General features: G+C 59.9%; 3 protein-coding genes across 3 annotated transcripts; all 3 read left to right on the forward strand.

The window, feature by feature from the left end:
* Positions 1-1,076: 1,076 nt before the first annotated feature.
* LDBPK_361060 (hypothetical protein, conserved) lies at positions 1,077-4,967 on the forward strand (the record flags this gene model as incomplete). Its single annotated transcript, XM_003865175.1, has 1 exon — positions 1,077-4,967. One exon carries the CDS (start codon positions 1,077-1,079, stop codon positions 4,965-4,967), a length of 3,891 nt encoding a protein of 1,296 aa, XP_003865223.1.
* Positions 4,968-6,196: 1,229 nt separating this feature from the next.
* Positions 6,197-11,131, forward strand: LDBPK_361070 (hypothetical protein, conserved; the record flags this gene model as incomplete). Its single annotated transcript, XM_003865176.1, has 1 exon — positions 6,197-11,131. One exon carries the CDS (start codon positions 6,197-6,199, stop codon positions 11,129-11,131), a length of 4,935 nt encoding a protein of 1,644 aa, XP_003865224.1.
* Positions 11,132-12,160: 1,029 nt separating this feature from the next.
* Positions 12,161-13,807, forward strand: LDBPK_361080 (hypothetical protein, conserved; the record flags this gene model as incomplete). The annotated part of the gene is made up of 1 exon (XM_003865177.1): positions 12,161-13,807. One exon carries the CDS (start codon positions 12,161-12,163, stop codon positions 13,805-13,807), a length of 1,647 nt encoding a protein of 548 aa, XP_003865225.1.
* Between the last annotated feature and the right edge of the window lie 1,338 nt (positions 13,808-15,145).

Below are 15,145 nucleotides of genomic sequence, written 5' to 3' on the forward strand. Positions count from 1 at the left end.
CCGCGGACGTGGCGAGGGCCGTGGCCGCGGGCGTGGTGAGGGCCGTGGCCGTGGTCGTGGCCGTGGCTTCGGTGGCGAGCGCACGAACTACCGTGCCGCTGCCGCTGCATCGGATGGTGAGGCCGCCCCAGCCCCGGCTGCGGAGTAAGTGACCAGTGCGCGATCGCACAAACTACCTGTGTGTGCGAGAGGACCGTCTTCCATTAACAATGTAGGACATGCCATGTGTGCCAGCATTGCTTTTTTTAAGGTTTCTTTCTCTTGTTTGATGCGGTGCCGCATCACTTATTTCGATGCACGCAAAAAAAACCAAAGTGGGCTAGGCGGACTCCGTCGCAAGGAGGTCGCCGGGTGCACTGCGCAGAGCAGCGGAGGACAGGTCTGAGGATGCACGGCCGCCTCGAGTGACTCTGGAATGCTGGGTGTATTCCATTTTTTTGAAAGTGTTGGGAGTGGATGAGCAACGCGCAGCGAGGAAGGCGGCGAGGCTAGGAATGGCAAGAACACCAATCCAGCTACCGCTTCGTTGGTGGCAGGTTCCCGGCCCCATCGAAAGCGCTACATCCCCCTGCGCTCAACCACGATGAAGGTGATCTGGCTGTTTGCCCTTAGAGCCTTTTCTGCAACTCGCGCTTCTCTGCGATGCCCCAATCGAAACTGCTGCTTCCCTGATCTCTCATCTTCTCCTTTCTTTTTGGCGGGGTGGGTCCTTCGGCGTGGCTTCTTGGTTGCGCCACCGCCCTGGCGACTCGTCCTCGCACCTGGCAAACGGTGTTTGCCTTTCTTTCGTTTCTCGCCGTTCATGCCTGGGCGGCGGTGGCGGCTCACTGTCCTGTCCCCCCCCCGCCCCCTCCCCGCTCCGCGCAGTCACCGTCCCGCCACGTGTACGGTGCGTTGCTGAACTCGACTTCTTATTGTGTGTATGCGTGCGCGCGTGCGAGACTCCTTCGCCACAAATAGACAACAAACGACTCATCTGCCATACCGGGAGAACGCAGCTGAGTGTGCTCTCCTTGCACTTTCACTGCTATTCTACCGTGCGTCGAAATACGTGGGGCGCTTGTGCTTCGGGCGCGATGCGCACAAGTGTGCGATGGTCGGAGACGGCGGATGCGGTAAACGGTATCCGTCCCCCCATCAACAGCCTCTGCTACAGCCCGTCCGGGGACTATGTGGTGGCGTCGTGCGGCGTGCGTGTGCTGGTGTACGCCGCGTCCACAGGCACCCTATTACACTCGCTGAAGGGTCACCAGAACACGATCTACTGCGTAGACTACGCGTCGGATGGTAAGTGCTTCGCCAGCGGCGGGGCTGATCGGACGGTCATTGTGTGGTCAAACAAGGGTGAGGGCATTGTGAAGTACCAGCACAAGGAGTCCATCCAGGCCCTGGCGCACAACCCCAGCTCCTCGCATTTGGCGTCCGTGTCGAGCACTGACTGGGGCATCTGGTCGCCAGATCAGCTGAAGGTCTCCAAGTACTCGCTTCCGTCGAAAGGGTTATGTGCTGCCTGGACGCCCAGTGGCAAAACACTGGCGATCGGCTTGCTGAATGGCATCATTATGCTGATTGACAAGACTAGCGACGAGACGGTCCTCATTCGCCGACCAGCGCCTGTCTGGACTCTCGCCTTTACGCCGCTGCGAGATAAAGGCATCGACGTGCTCGCGGTCGGCTCGTGGGATCAGCGGCTGTCCTTTTACAACCTTTCGGGCACACCTGTCGGGCGAGAGCGGGAGCTTGACTTTGACCCGTGCAGTCTGTCGTACTTCAATGACGGCGAGTACATGCTGCTCAGCGGCAGTGACCATAAGGTGACGCTGTTCACGAGCGATGGCAACCGGCTCATTCAAGTCGCCGGCGCGGATGACTGGATTTGGTCTGCGCGGCAGCGGCCGCGACACAAGCAGCTCTGCTACGGCACCAACGACGGCACCGTAAGCTGCATCGACATCGCCATCACCACCGTCCACGCCATCCACGATGACCAGTACGTGTATCGCAAGGACATGACGAATTTAGTCGTGCATCAGCTCTTGCTTGATCGTAAAATGGTGATACCATGCAATGAGTATGTGCATAAGATCGCCACGTTTCTTGATCGACTCGCGGTACAGTTGCAGGAGCGCGTCATCGTCTTCGAGTTCTTTTACGACGAGGAGCGTAACATGCGCTATCAGGACATCGCGCAGGTTCGCCGTCGCCTCGAGTGCTCGCTGCTGTGCGTAACAACGAACGCCATTGTTGTGTGCAACGACAGGCGTATTACGATGTACGACTTCCAGGGGAACAAGCGGCGGGAGTGGTCGATGGAGAGCGCGGTGCAGTTTATGAAGGTCGCGGGTGGGATGGAGGGGCGAGAGATTCTGCTCGTCGGGCTGACAGGTGGCCAAGTGATGAAGGTGTTTGTCGACAACCCTTTCCCCACCCTGTTGCACAAGGGTAGCGCACCAGTCAAGAGTGCGGACTTCAGCAGCTCGCGCAGCCGCCTCGCCGTTATCGACAGCTGCAACACCCTCCAGGTCTTGAGGTTAGGCGAAAAGAATGAGCTGCTCTTCTCCGAGGACAACGTCACGGCGGCGGCGTTCAACGTCGACTTGGAGGACAGTATCGCGTTCACGACTGGCGACAATACTCTGCACATTAAGACAGGCTCGCTGCCAGCGTACCAGCAAGCGGTGCGCGGCCTCGTCGTTGGCTTCAAGGCAAACCGCGTCTTCAACCTTCATTACTCCAACGTGATGGTGGTCGACGTGCCACACGCACACGCGCTGTACAAGTATGTAGAAATGCGAGACCTCGACCGAGCCTACGATGTCGCGTGTCTCGGCGTGGCCGAAGCCGACTGGAAGATGCTGGGGCTGCATGCGATGAGCCAGCTACGTCTCGACATCGCGCGCAAGGCCTTTACGCACATACAGGACGTGAAGCTCGTTGAGTTGCTGAAGTCGCTGGAGCTGCGGCGCCGCCAATCGAGAGTCGAGGACGGGGTGCCGCCGACGGCAAGAAACGGCAGTGCCGTTTCCGCCACGGTGGTAGCGACCACGGACAAGGGAGGCGCCGGTCCTGGCGGCGAGTCCACGGCAGCGCGCGCGGCGGCAAAGGATAGCGTGCTGTACGGCAGCATCCTCGCCTTCCAGGGCAAGTACCACGATGCGGCACGGCAATTCATGAAGGCCGGCTGTGAGCTGAAGGCGGTGGAGATGTACTGCGACCTGAAAATGTGGGACAATGCGAAAAAGATCTGCACAAACGAGAAGGTGCTCAAGGATCTGATTCGGCAGCAGGCGCGCTGGGCCGAGGACTCGCAGAACTTCATCGAGGCCGCCTCGCTCTACGAGAGCTGCGGAGACTACGCGAAGGCGATCGGCATGATGGGCCAAGCAGGCCAGGTGGAGAAGTTGATGAAGATGTGCCGCAGCCTGCCCAAGTCGGAGGTCACTCTCATAACCGAGTGCGCCAATTTCTTTCGCAAACACAACGCCATCCCGTTCGCCATCGAGGCGTATGAGAAGGTGCAGGACCACCAAGCGCTTATCGGTATCTACGTCGCTCGCGGCGACTGGCGCAACGCTTTCACCATCCTGGAGAAGGCACCGACCCTCGCACGCGAGGTGTACGTGCCATGGGCGAGTTGGCTGGCCGACAACGACAAGTTCGACGAGGCCTTGGAGGCGTTCCGGGCGGCTAAGTGGCCGAAGGAGGCGATGCGCCTAATGGAAACGCTGGCGACAAACAGCGTCACGTGTCGCAAGTTCCGTGACGCCGCCTTCTACTACATTCATCTGGCCGAGGAGTACGGGCGCTTTGAAGACGGCGAGAAGCCTACTGACGTGGAGAAGGCGGCGCGAATCCGACGCAGCAAGGAGTGTGTTCGCCGTGCTGACATCTACTACGCCTTCTCGAGCGTCTATGCCCACACCACGCAGCCGCTACCGTACAACGAGCTCAGCCTCTTTCGGGCAGCCAAGTACCTCTTCGGCATGTGTGCCGAGTGTGCCATTCCCATGAACGTCGGCAAGGGTGCCATTCTCTACACCCTTTCCCGCATCGCCAACCGGCTAGAGATGGTGCGCACGGCGCGCGCTGTGTTCGAGAAGCTGCAGGGCGTGATTCTTCCGGTGTCCATGATGGAGCAGGTGGACATCGAGACGCTCATTGTGCGCAGCAAGCCGGTAAAAGATCGCGAGGAGCTGCTGGACCGGTGCTTCCGCTGCAACCAGCTTCTTGCGCAGCTGCCGATGGCTGGAGATCGCTGCCCCAACTGCTTCCACCAGTGCGTCCGCTCCTTCGTTAACTTTGAATGCCTGCCGCTGGTCGAGTTCATTCTCGCCGACGACCTCGCCGACGAGGAGGCGGAGCGGATCATCGTCTCCGGCATTGGTCGGCGGAAGTCGGCGGACGATGAGCACAACAATGGCCAGAGCGACGCGTCGGATGCCAAGGCGTTGCTCAAGGCGAAGGAGTGGCAGTCCGACAGCGGCGCAAACGTCATCAGCTTCGACGATGGCAACATCGACTACGAAATTGATCAGCAGCTCGTCGCGATGGGCCGCTCCAAGGCGGCGGCGAATAAGGGCAATGACCCCTTCTTTACGCAGTTGCAGTACGTGCTGCGGCCCGGCCGCCCCACCGCGGCCTACCAGCCGTTTGTCGCGTCGGCGGATATCCTGAAGGGATTCCGCCGCGACGAGGTGTTCATTGTGCGACCGAGATACGGCACGCTGCCCGTGCCCAACCGCTACTACCGCCTGATGCGCTCCGACGTGAACGTGTGCTTGTGCAGCGGCTGCCAGCACTTCTTCATTGCAGAAGATTACGAGGCGGAGTGCACGAAAGGCAGCGGCTGTCCACTCTGCCGCTACCGTCCCGGGAAGCAAGTGAGCCGCTCGATGAAACAGATTCTGTTCGACATGGATGCCGCCGCTGCGGTGACGACGACTTCAAGCACGCCGGTCACTCTGTGACATGAACTACGATCACCGAACGCGGGCAGGCTATGGGTAGTGGGTGCTATCTACGTTTTCTACTGGCGAGGTACTTTCACAGTGGTTACGCGGTTTTTTATTCTTTCCTCACACCTCTCTCCCTAACCCGCCGCCGCCGCCGCCGTGTTTGGTTGGGAGTGTTGTGTGTTCGTGGTGTGTTGGGACAGCTCTTTGCTTGCTCGTTTGCTCCCCGTACTCCCCCTCCTCCGCTCCTTTTCATAGATGGTGGTGGCAGGCGTGTGTGCGTGTGTGCGCGTGTGTGAGGGGTGGGGCGAGGGGTCGAAGGCGCCTTCCTCAAGATGTATGTCTAGCACCTTTTTGTATAGACCAGTTATGCGGCTCTCACGCGTTTTCTCGTCCTCGGTGCCTGGACAAGCCACACGCACCCTTCTCTTTCTCTTTCCCTGTGTGTGTATTTGCCGGTGCTGGTGCGCCCGGATGCGTGTGGGTGATCGCGGCATCCTGCACAAGAGTGCGTATAACAGAGGCGGCGAAACCCGCTGGAAGACGAAACCGTAGCACAAGAATGCGGTCGCGATGCACGGGCGGCAAGCGTGATCGAAGCCGCTGCCGCAAAGGTGACTCTCGCGACGGGGGGTGGAGGCGGGGGTACACCGCAGGGCTGAGATGACAGGCTGCTTCGCACGACTCTCTTTCCATCGGGTTCGACCCTATGGATGCCATGGCATGCCCTCGGGCGTACTCACTTGTTTCTCTGTGGCCGAGCGGACGTGGATCTGAAGAGGCCTTAGAGTTGCTGGCACAACCACAAGTTCGGATAACTATCCATCCCTTCCAGTCTCCTCTTTTCCCATAGTGTATAAAGTGCAGCTGCCTCATGCATCACCTCGTCGAACGCCTTCTCGTCTCGTCCTCTCACTCAATGCTTCGTTTTTTTTTTTTCTTGCTGTCGTTTACCTTTTTATTTTTGGCTGTGCAGCGATTCCAAGCAGTACACTCCCCCTCCTCCTCCACCCCTCCGCACTCCTCATTGACGTTTTCTTGCCCCTCCGTACCGCCGTCAGAGGCGTCGAGGGCTGGAGGTGGCGGCGCACAGATACGGGAGCGTGTATCTCTTCTAAGAGCCCCCTGTCGGGTACCTCCAACCGACGCCATCAGGTTGAACCGTTTAGCTGGAATATATACTTACATATATACATGTGGAAGAAGGAAAAGGCAGCGCCGTGGCACAGTGGAGCTTTGTGATGATGGTCCGAAGAAGACATGTGGCGCAGCCGCGCCGCTGCTGGCTGGGCATTCTTCTTATTTTCTCCATCCTACTCGTGTCAGCGGAGGGGGTACGCTTGGAGACGGGAACCTTCTTAATGGACGAAGATGTCGAGTGGCCGTGGCTGCCGCAGCTCGACTTACCACTGCCACCTGACTTCATGTCTGGGCAGCGCATCCTCAGCACGCCTGAGCAATGGATGGTGCTCGCTCACGTGGGAGCTCCGTTCCGCGTTGTCACGGACACCAAAATGGATCTTATGCGCCTCTTGGAGGTCGTTAAGTTCATGCTCCCCGCCGACGCTGGCGTCTGCCCGCGCTACAGTACAACGCGCCGCATCGTGCACTACTGGTTTCACCCAGAGCAGTTGAGCCTGCTCTTTGGTGAGGAGCGCTGGTCCGCCCTGCAGCGGTTACAGCGACCAGCCGCCTGGTCTCTGGTGCTCAAGGACGATGCAGGCCCTGCTGTCCGGGCAGCAGAGCGTTTCATTGCCAAGCTGCAGGCTCTGGACCCACCGGGGCAGATCACTCTCATTTCCCGCCGCCAGAGCTCGAGTTTGAGGACGACGCGTGTCTCACTTGCCGACTTCAAGGTGCTGAGCCGCCTCACTCGCATGACCAACACTATCGAGTATCGGCTAACGCACCTGACGGTGGATGCCGAGGCGCCGCTGCACCGCATGCAAATACAGCGTCTGCTGCGTGCAAAACTGCGGTATCACGAGCATATCAAGGCCTTTGACGAGGCCGTCGCGGAGGCTCAGCGCGATCTGCACGTGAGTCTGCAAGAACTACTGAAAAGCGAGCAGGCGGCGTATGCAGATCACGTGCACTTCAAGCGGAGCTACCAGCGCTTTCTTGTGGAGCGCCAATCGCGCCTCCGAGCAGAGAAAGGGGTCAAGGATGCCGCCGACGGATCCGATGGGGAGTCGTCTATGGGTCGCGACGCCGGATCGCGCCGGACTGCAGCAACGAGCATTCATCGTGCCGCGGGTACTTCCCTCCCATCACCGCTTGATGGCAGCCGAGATGTGTCGTGCAGGAAGGTGCTCGCTGCCTGGAGCACGCTCCGCGCAGCCGGCGTCTGTCACGAAGCGGAAATACGTGTGGCGCAGCTGCGTCGTCTCCATTCTCGGCATCGGTGCAAGGAGCCTCTGCCGGAGTTGATGGTGGCCTCCTCTCTTGTCCGCGGAGAGGCGGGCCTGAGCCCGGCGGCCGCGCACGTATGGCGTGACGGTGTTGCAGAAATGAAGGCGCAGCGGCGCAAGTCAGGTGCGTCACCGACGCCTGCGCAGGTGTTCGCCATCCTCTACGGTGTCTGGGAGGAAGCGAAGGCGGCCACACAAGCGGCTGGTCACGCCCGAGAAGCGACATCTGCAGCCGGCGTGGTGACAACTGCGGTGGCGGTGAATGAGGCCTTCAATGCGTCCGCCTTCGCCGCATTCGTGGAGCACCTAGTGCAAAGCGGCGACGCGCTCAGCGCCGCGCCCAACAGCCGCCTGCCACGATGGATACGCGCGGAGCTCCACTACACGTTGGCCCTTTTACAGCTCATAAGGCCGAAAACCCGGCCTTCGGAGAAGCATCCTGCCACGGTGTCCTCGAGTGTGCGCGCTGTGGTGCACTTGCACGAGTCGTTGAGTGCCGGGTCCCACCACGCTGCCGGCGCCTTGGCGACGCTCCGGGAACACGGTATATTTGCTAGGCAGCAGAGTAAGGCGGCCATGATGCTGCTGCTACAATCAATGGAACAAGCACCGACGCACCTGTGGCGCGAGCTGCTTCTGCGCGGCTCTCCTTGTCGTTCTCACGAAGCAGCGAGGGCAGCATCAGCGAGAGCTGACCCGTCGCGACTCCTCCGCTTCGAGCAGTTCTACGCTGTGGACCACACCTTCAGCGAGGTGGATGACCCTTTCATGACCCGCCAGAGCATCGCGACACTCATCGCCGTGACAAGCGAGAACATCCACACCGGCGACGAGGAGCCGGAGATGGAGGACGTCTACCGCGAGGCGGAGGTCGGACGCGGCGACGACGAATACGAGGGGCGTTTGACGGCGCGGCTAAATCGACGCCTTCTGAAGGCGAGCATGCTGTTCTCCGGATTCAAGGGGGTGCAGCGAGACGCGCGAGAGGCACAGTGCGAGCTCCTCGTCATCCTGCGTCGTCTCGGCTACGTCTGCGATCTTGATCTTCGTCGCTTCTATACTAGTGGCGTGCCGTCACATGTGCCCGATTCGCCGCCTGCTTCCTCGGCGGCGCCAATGACCATCATCGGCGTTCCTCTGCCGGACTCCTGTGCCGAACATGAGACTGAGCTGGTCGACGTCATGAGCAACAGCCGGCACACGCTTTTGAGTTGCCCGAACGGAGTTCCTTTTCCACCACGGCGATCTCGGCGTCAGCTCGACGTGCCCAACTCGGAAGCTCTGTTTGAGTTGCTCCTGCAGACGCTGCTGGCCCTCAGTTACGTGCAACTCATCCACAGACATCGGTACGATATGAGCCACCTGTACGCCTCTCTCGCCCTCGAGATGTCCCTGCGCGTGCCACGTGCGACAGTGGAACGCTGTGCTCAAGCAGCAAACATGAGTGCCTTCGTTGAGGCGCACCACCACCCGGGCGACAGCAACGGATCGTGGGCCCGCTCGTTTCTGGAGGCGGTGAACCGCGTCGCAGACAGCGACAGCGAAGTTGCGTGGGCTGCCGAGGTACTGCTGGATCAGCTGCAGAGCATCAAAAATGCGCCGTCGCAGGCGCGCGGCGACGGCGCAGCATTGGGGCACAGAGTTCAGCGGGTGCTTCGTCGCTTTGCGAGCGTGGCGGACTCTCCGTTCGTCTCGACCGAATCCCTGCTCCTCATAGGGACGAGCCGATGGGCGGCGAGGGGCCCATTGTCCGGTGCTGCGGCAGAGGTGGCGGCGTTCGAGAAGGACTTGGCCGAATGGACAATGGAACCATTCAGTCTGTTTCATCGACTCCTGCAGAAGCGTCCGAGGAGCTCCAGTGCGGCGGCGACGCAACAGACACCGCACCCATCTCACAGTGGCGCCGTGCCGGGGTCTTCAATGGGCGTGAGTCTAAGCACCACGGTCGTGGATGTCCACGCCCTCTTTCTGGTCTGCTTGGCAGCGATGAAGCGATGGAGGAGCGACTTCCCTCTTGTACACACGCTGGACGCGACGACCTACTCGGCTCGACGCACCGATCCGTTTGTGCTAAGCTCCTTTCTCCTGCGAGCGCGCGACACCGCCACCGGCGCACCCCTCATTTCCATCGAGAAGCTGCGCGACGTCGCGTATGCCGCCTCCCCGCACTTTCTGGGGGAAAGTCCGCAATTGCTGCCGCTCGTTGACGACACGGTCGACTCGTATGCGGCGCGGCTGCTGCGCTTCGCTGCCCGGCACATTCACGCCCTAGAGCCGTGCGTCGAACTGCTCCGAAGCGGTGGCTACGGCGTTCGTCGCACCGACGCCGGCGGGGCCGCCTCAGCTGGGATGAGGATGAGTGGCCACTGGGGCAGCTCTCTTGATGATGGCCCACCGCGAAAGTCGCGCCTGCAAACCTTGCGTAAAGTAAAACAGCACACGATGGAGAACGCGGATCTGCAGCCGCTGCTCTACGCCGCGGACGTGCACGATTACATGAACAAGTCGCGCTGGACAAGCGTTGCGACGGTGCTGAGCGCCGTGTACAAGGCTGTTCTATACCCCTTCACGACGACTGCGGCAGAGGCGCTGATTGCGGACATGGAGGCGCAAATGCAGCTCGTGACACCAGAGGAGCACGGCGCTGAGCTCAGCAGCCGACGTAAAGCGGGCACGGAAGAGTCGCCATCGCAGGAGACGGCGAAGGGGACCGCAAGGTCGGCAGGGACGGGGGTCTCCGCGTTCGTGGACGCCTTCGCGAAGGACGCCGCGCTGCGCGAGTTCTTCATTGCCGGGCAGCTGCTCACCGTCGCGTTGGAGTCTGGCATGCCGGAGGGATTCTCGCTTGTTCTCCTTGAAGCCGCGGACCGCGGCAACCGATATCTCCGCCCCATCGCAGAGCACTTGGCGGAGTCTGTGTTTGGCCGCATGGCGCCGAGCGTGTGGACGGAGCACCATCTCACTGCGCAGTGGCAGCGGGAGGAGGAGGAGCTTGTGGGTGAGGGCCCACTCTTTGTGCTGGACACGCGCACACCCTTTCGCTACGCGTCTGTCGAAGCTCGCCAGGAGCTCTTTGCGCGTGTGAGTCGGTGGAATGCAGCGAAGGCGCAGCAGGGCGACATTGGCGAAGTCTATGGGGCGAGAGAGCGTCAGAGGACTCGAGTGTCGCAGGCGCTCGACCAGTTGCTGTGGTGCGCCGGTTTCCTCACGCGGCGTGTCTACAGAGACACCCATCGCGTGTACCCGTATGCCTACGAGGGGTCTGTTTTTCCCGCATCTGATCTGGAGTGCGTCGCGGACATGAATCGTCTGTTAAGGTCTCAGAGACCTGCCGCCGAAACGTCGGCATCGGTGGTGACGGAAAGGGAGCCGGCGTGGACTTTGGCCGAGTGGCGACACGCACAGAAAAACGGCACGGCTCTTCTCCGCGACTTGAGCGAGCGGTTGGGCTACGTCTACGACACTGTCGAGGGGGCGCCGGCGCGCCGTTTTCCGCTTTCCGCGGCAGACTTCAGCCGAAATGTGACGGTGGAGGAGCACGCTCTGCTCTTGGCAGAGCGGAACCAGGACTACCCCTCTCGCTTTGCGCGTGTGTCGACGCAGTTGGTGGAGCCGTGGAATCGCCTGTCGAAGGACTACAGCGAGCAAGTCGTGGCGTACGGGGAAGGCTTCTACTACAACCAGCGCTTGCACCGCATCAGCGGGTACCGCTGGGGTGCTATCCTGCACATATGGTGGCTGCGTGTGCGCAACATGTGGCCATGGTAGTCGAATTCGCCGAGAGTGGCGAGGATACGGAGGAGAGAATGTGGTGCGCATCCCGGCTAGGACTGAGTGGCAGTGATGTCTTGCTCTGCTCACGAAGGCTATCAACACAACGGCAAGCAAAACAACGCCATCAGATACTGGATTTTTTGCCCCTATTGGTCTCTTACAGAGAAGCACACCATGCTGTGAGGTACGTGTTCGCCAGCTCACCGTTCGCTCGGCCTGACTCGAACACGGATATCCCCCATGGACACAGCCACGCGCGCTTGCCTACCGTGTGGGGACAATGGCGAGAGAAACAAGGGGACAGTCGTGCACAACATGTCGATCCTCTCCCCCCTCCCCCACCTTTGCAACAATGTTACTTCAACCTCTCTCACCGTCACGCCTGTGTGTGCGTGTGTGTGTCTGGTTTCGGACGGGTGTGCCCACGTTGTTGTTGTTGTGCTTCGCCCATGCGTTTCTCATGTCAGTGTCCTGCTGACACTCACATGTCGTGCAGACCAGGGCTGCTACCGCCTATGGCGACCGAGAAATCCCACAGCTACGCAGCAAAGCGAAAACGCTACAGTGCCACCCATCGGCTTCACTTGATCGATGTCGAATGCGCTGCATCTTTGGCTGCCCTCCGTCCCACATGAGCGCCAAGGCTTTCCCGCCACTCTCTCGCTCCCTTCTTGCGCCCTTTCCTCCGTCCGCGTTGCCGCTCGCCTCCATCTACGTGCTGACGCCCCCGCCACCATCACCACCACCACCACTTCTGCCTTTCTTGCCTCCACTGGCTTAGCTTCTTTGCACATGGCGTTCCGAGAGGACGCAGCTACAAGCAAGCGCACCGCTATCACTCAGACCTACTCACACACAAGCGGGTGCCCTTGAGCGCGCAGGTGTTCCTCTGCCTAGTGCCACTGAACTCCTCTCTCCCCGCCGTCAGAACGGTATCGAAGGTGCATGTGCAAGGTGAGGAAGATCCGGGCTCCCTAGGCATGAGTTAATGGTCCACGCGCCTTACAAGCAATGTTGATTCGGATGTTTGCTCGGTTCGTGTGCGTGGCCGCCATCGTGGCTGCCCTCGGGCTGCTCTCTCCAATCTCTGCCGACACTGCCCACCCCCATCACAGTCGATCACACACTGTGACCATCGAGTCTGGCACACTTCCAGAAGCGAAGGCCTTTGCGCCACTGCGGCTTCGCGCTGGGGAATGGGTGTACAACTTCAACCCTGGAGAAGAGGCGTTCTTCTTCGAACCCGAAGATGCTGGAAATCGGCAGTGGCAGCAGTGGAAGGCGGACTTGCGTCTCTTGCAAGCGTATCAAGAGAAGCAGCGTCTGAGCAACTACCCCTCAGGTGGTGAGAAGACAGACACCCCAGACAAACCGGGGAACACTGAACGGCGCGAGCCAGGAGCATTGCCCATTGCCGAGTACTTCTCTGATCGAAACGTGCAACGGCGCTACGCCGAGAGACTGAAGGAGCAGTCGTTCCACAACCTCAGCGATGCGCAGGGGGCTGCTGATGCTCGCGCGCTGGTGGAAGGCGAAATAGCGGCTATGTGGCACCTCGTTCGGTCGGCCGGCTCAAGTGACAGCTTAAATGATCAGCAGTTCCTGGGCCTCGTGGAGCGGCACTTCTCCCACACGATCGCAAACACAAGTGCGGCGGCGGCCGCCGAAGCCACGACACCGTCATCGTTTCCGTTTGCACTCCTTCGCGTCCCTCTAGTGCTTGAAGCCGACGTGCTGCCGTTCATGGAGCGCGAGATGGCCCATGTGCGCGATCTGTGGAAGTCCCGTCGCGCGGGAGCGGCGACGCCAGCGGCATCGAGCGTGGAAGTAGAATCCCAGCTGCAGCGCCTCTCCTCCGCTGTCGAAAACAGTAAGACGGTGGGCACGGAGCTGGCGGCCCTGGTAGAACCTTTGGCAGATGCCGCGATCGGTTGGGTGGCGTCGACTCTCACGACGACGCGCGAGGCTATTGTCGCGAACGACGAGTCGACGGAGGCTAAGCGATCGGAGCTGAAGCAGCTGCTCAAGATGCAGTCTAGACTCCGGAAGGTGAGACCGATACTGGAGAAACACCGCAAGGTGTACCAGAGTGTTCTGCAGCGGGGACAGCTGCCGAACGCCCAGGCGACGCTCTTTGCGCTTCAACTCATAGCCAAGCAGCGCTTTGGCGACGATGTGTCTGGGCTTGTCGAGGCGGTCCCCCTTCTCAGCACCACCGCGCCTCTTACCGGGCTACTGGAGCAGGAGTGGCGGGCGCACGTGCTAGCGCCGTATGGGATGTGCGTTCTTGTGACTGCAGCCTTTGTTTGGGTATGCGAAGAGATCAAGGAGCGGTTCATGACCCGGGTGCGGGCTCGCCGGCTTTGCATGCCTCTTGTCATGCCCGCGTCGGCATCGGGCTGCACGCGGCAGATGTTCATGCTCGTCTCATTCCTTGAGCTTGTAGTGCCCCCGCTTCTCCCGGTTATCGCGCTAGTTGTGCACCTGCGCGGGGCGCGGGTGTGGATGTGGGGTATGATCGCCTTGATGCGTCCCAGTCAGCGCGCGGTGTGCCTTGCGTCTGTGACACTTTTAATGCTCTCGGCCTACCTAGTAGCCACAATGGTGCGACGTGTCTTTCAGATCATCGATCCCTCCGTGTATCGCCGCCGCCTCGCCAAGAAAAAGTGAATCTGCCTCGCAGTCACCCTATATCGAAAAAGGACGGGCGTGCTTTCGCTTGTGCATAGCTTGGTGTTTTCCGCCTCGTCGAAGTCGGAGAAAGGGCAGGAAGCGAGTTCTTCCGTGAGAAGGGTTCACTGGAGATGTGGTAGGCTTTGGTAGGCATTCCGCCCTCTCCATACACGTTTTGGAGTATATGTGAACAGGGAGCGACGCTTGCACACCTGTGGAGGGCTGAGTGGCAGCAGTCTTCTTTCACAGGGCCTGCGCAAGGAAGTGGATGGTACTGCTGGGTGATGGACTGTCTCTTTGTTGCCAGCAAACCTGCCTGCGCATGGTGGTGTCGCGCGCTCCTCGCCGTCGTTTTTATAGCTTCTGTCGCGGGTGTTTTTATCACTCGGCCAACGCAACAAGGAAAACTATATATATATATATGCAACGATACAGCACATCAGGTCGGTGGGGCGCTGCAGTGATGTTAGCTTCTGGTCGTTTCGGTCAAAGTGTTTTCGTGCGTATTTGCGCACATTTCTTGTGCGGCGCAGGGCCGTCCGTTTTTAGCGTCATTGTCCCCCCCCTTTTTCCTGTCAGCATCGCTCTGCAATAAAAAACGGAAGAAAGAAAGTGTACACAGCCGCACAAGCGGAGGCGTCACACAGGTGATAGACGGTGGAGTTCGCCATTTCGAAGCAACGACTCTGCGCACGAGCGTCCCCTTGACGTGCGCGCCACCATGTTGTTGGCGTTGCGCCTTCGTGTTTGTTGTTGTTTCGTTGCCCTTTCCCACGCCTACCGTGCCTTGTCCTCGTCCTCCTTTCCGTTGTGCTTTGTGTGTGTGTGTGTGAGTGGGTTGCTGGGAGAGTACAACGGCGGTTTCGAAATATACAAAACGAAAACGAAGCGCGGCGTGAAAGACGAAGACCGATTCGTTGGAGAGTGACGTTCGTCTTTGTCGTGGCTCTCATGGCTTGGCGCGTTGCTGGCCTTTCGTATTTTGTGGGCACGCCACTCGTCATAGGCCTGTGTGTGTGCGAGCGTGTGTGACTCCAACCCCATTACTGCCTCCCCCTCCTCCACCGCACGTCAACAGACAAATAATATATATATATATATTATCTCGCATACTTCATCTCTCTTCTGCATACTTTTTCGTTTTCGTAACTTCTCTGTATTGCTGGCGAGACGCGCCAGTGGTGCCCGCGCACATCGGGTATGGTGCTGGATCTCTCTCCCCAGCCCTTTCGAACGCGCAGCGCGACATAATACCCTCCCGCCTTTCTCGTTTCAGCCCTCTTCTCGCCCTCGCACCGAACGAGGGGAGCCGTTCTTGTTTTCTGTTTCCTTACG

The sequence above is a fragment of the Leishmania donovani genome, chromosome 36 (genome assembly GCF_000227135.1).
Source record: "Leishmania donovani BPK282A1 complete genome, chromosome 36".
Taxonomy (NCBI): domain Eukaryota; phylum Euglenozoa; class Kinetoplastea; order Trypanosomatida; family Trypanosomatidae; genus Leishmania; species Leishmania donovani.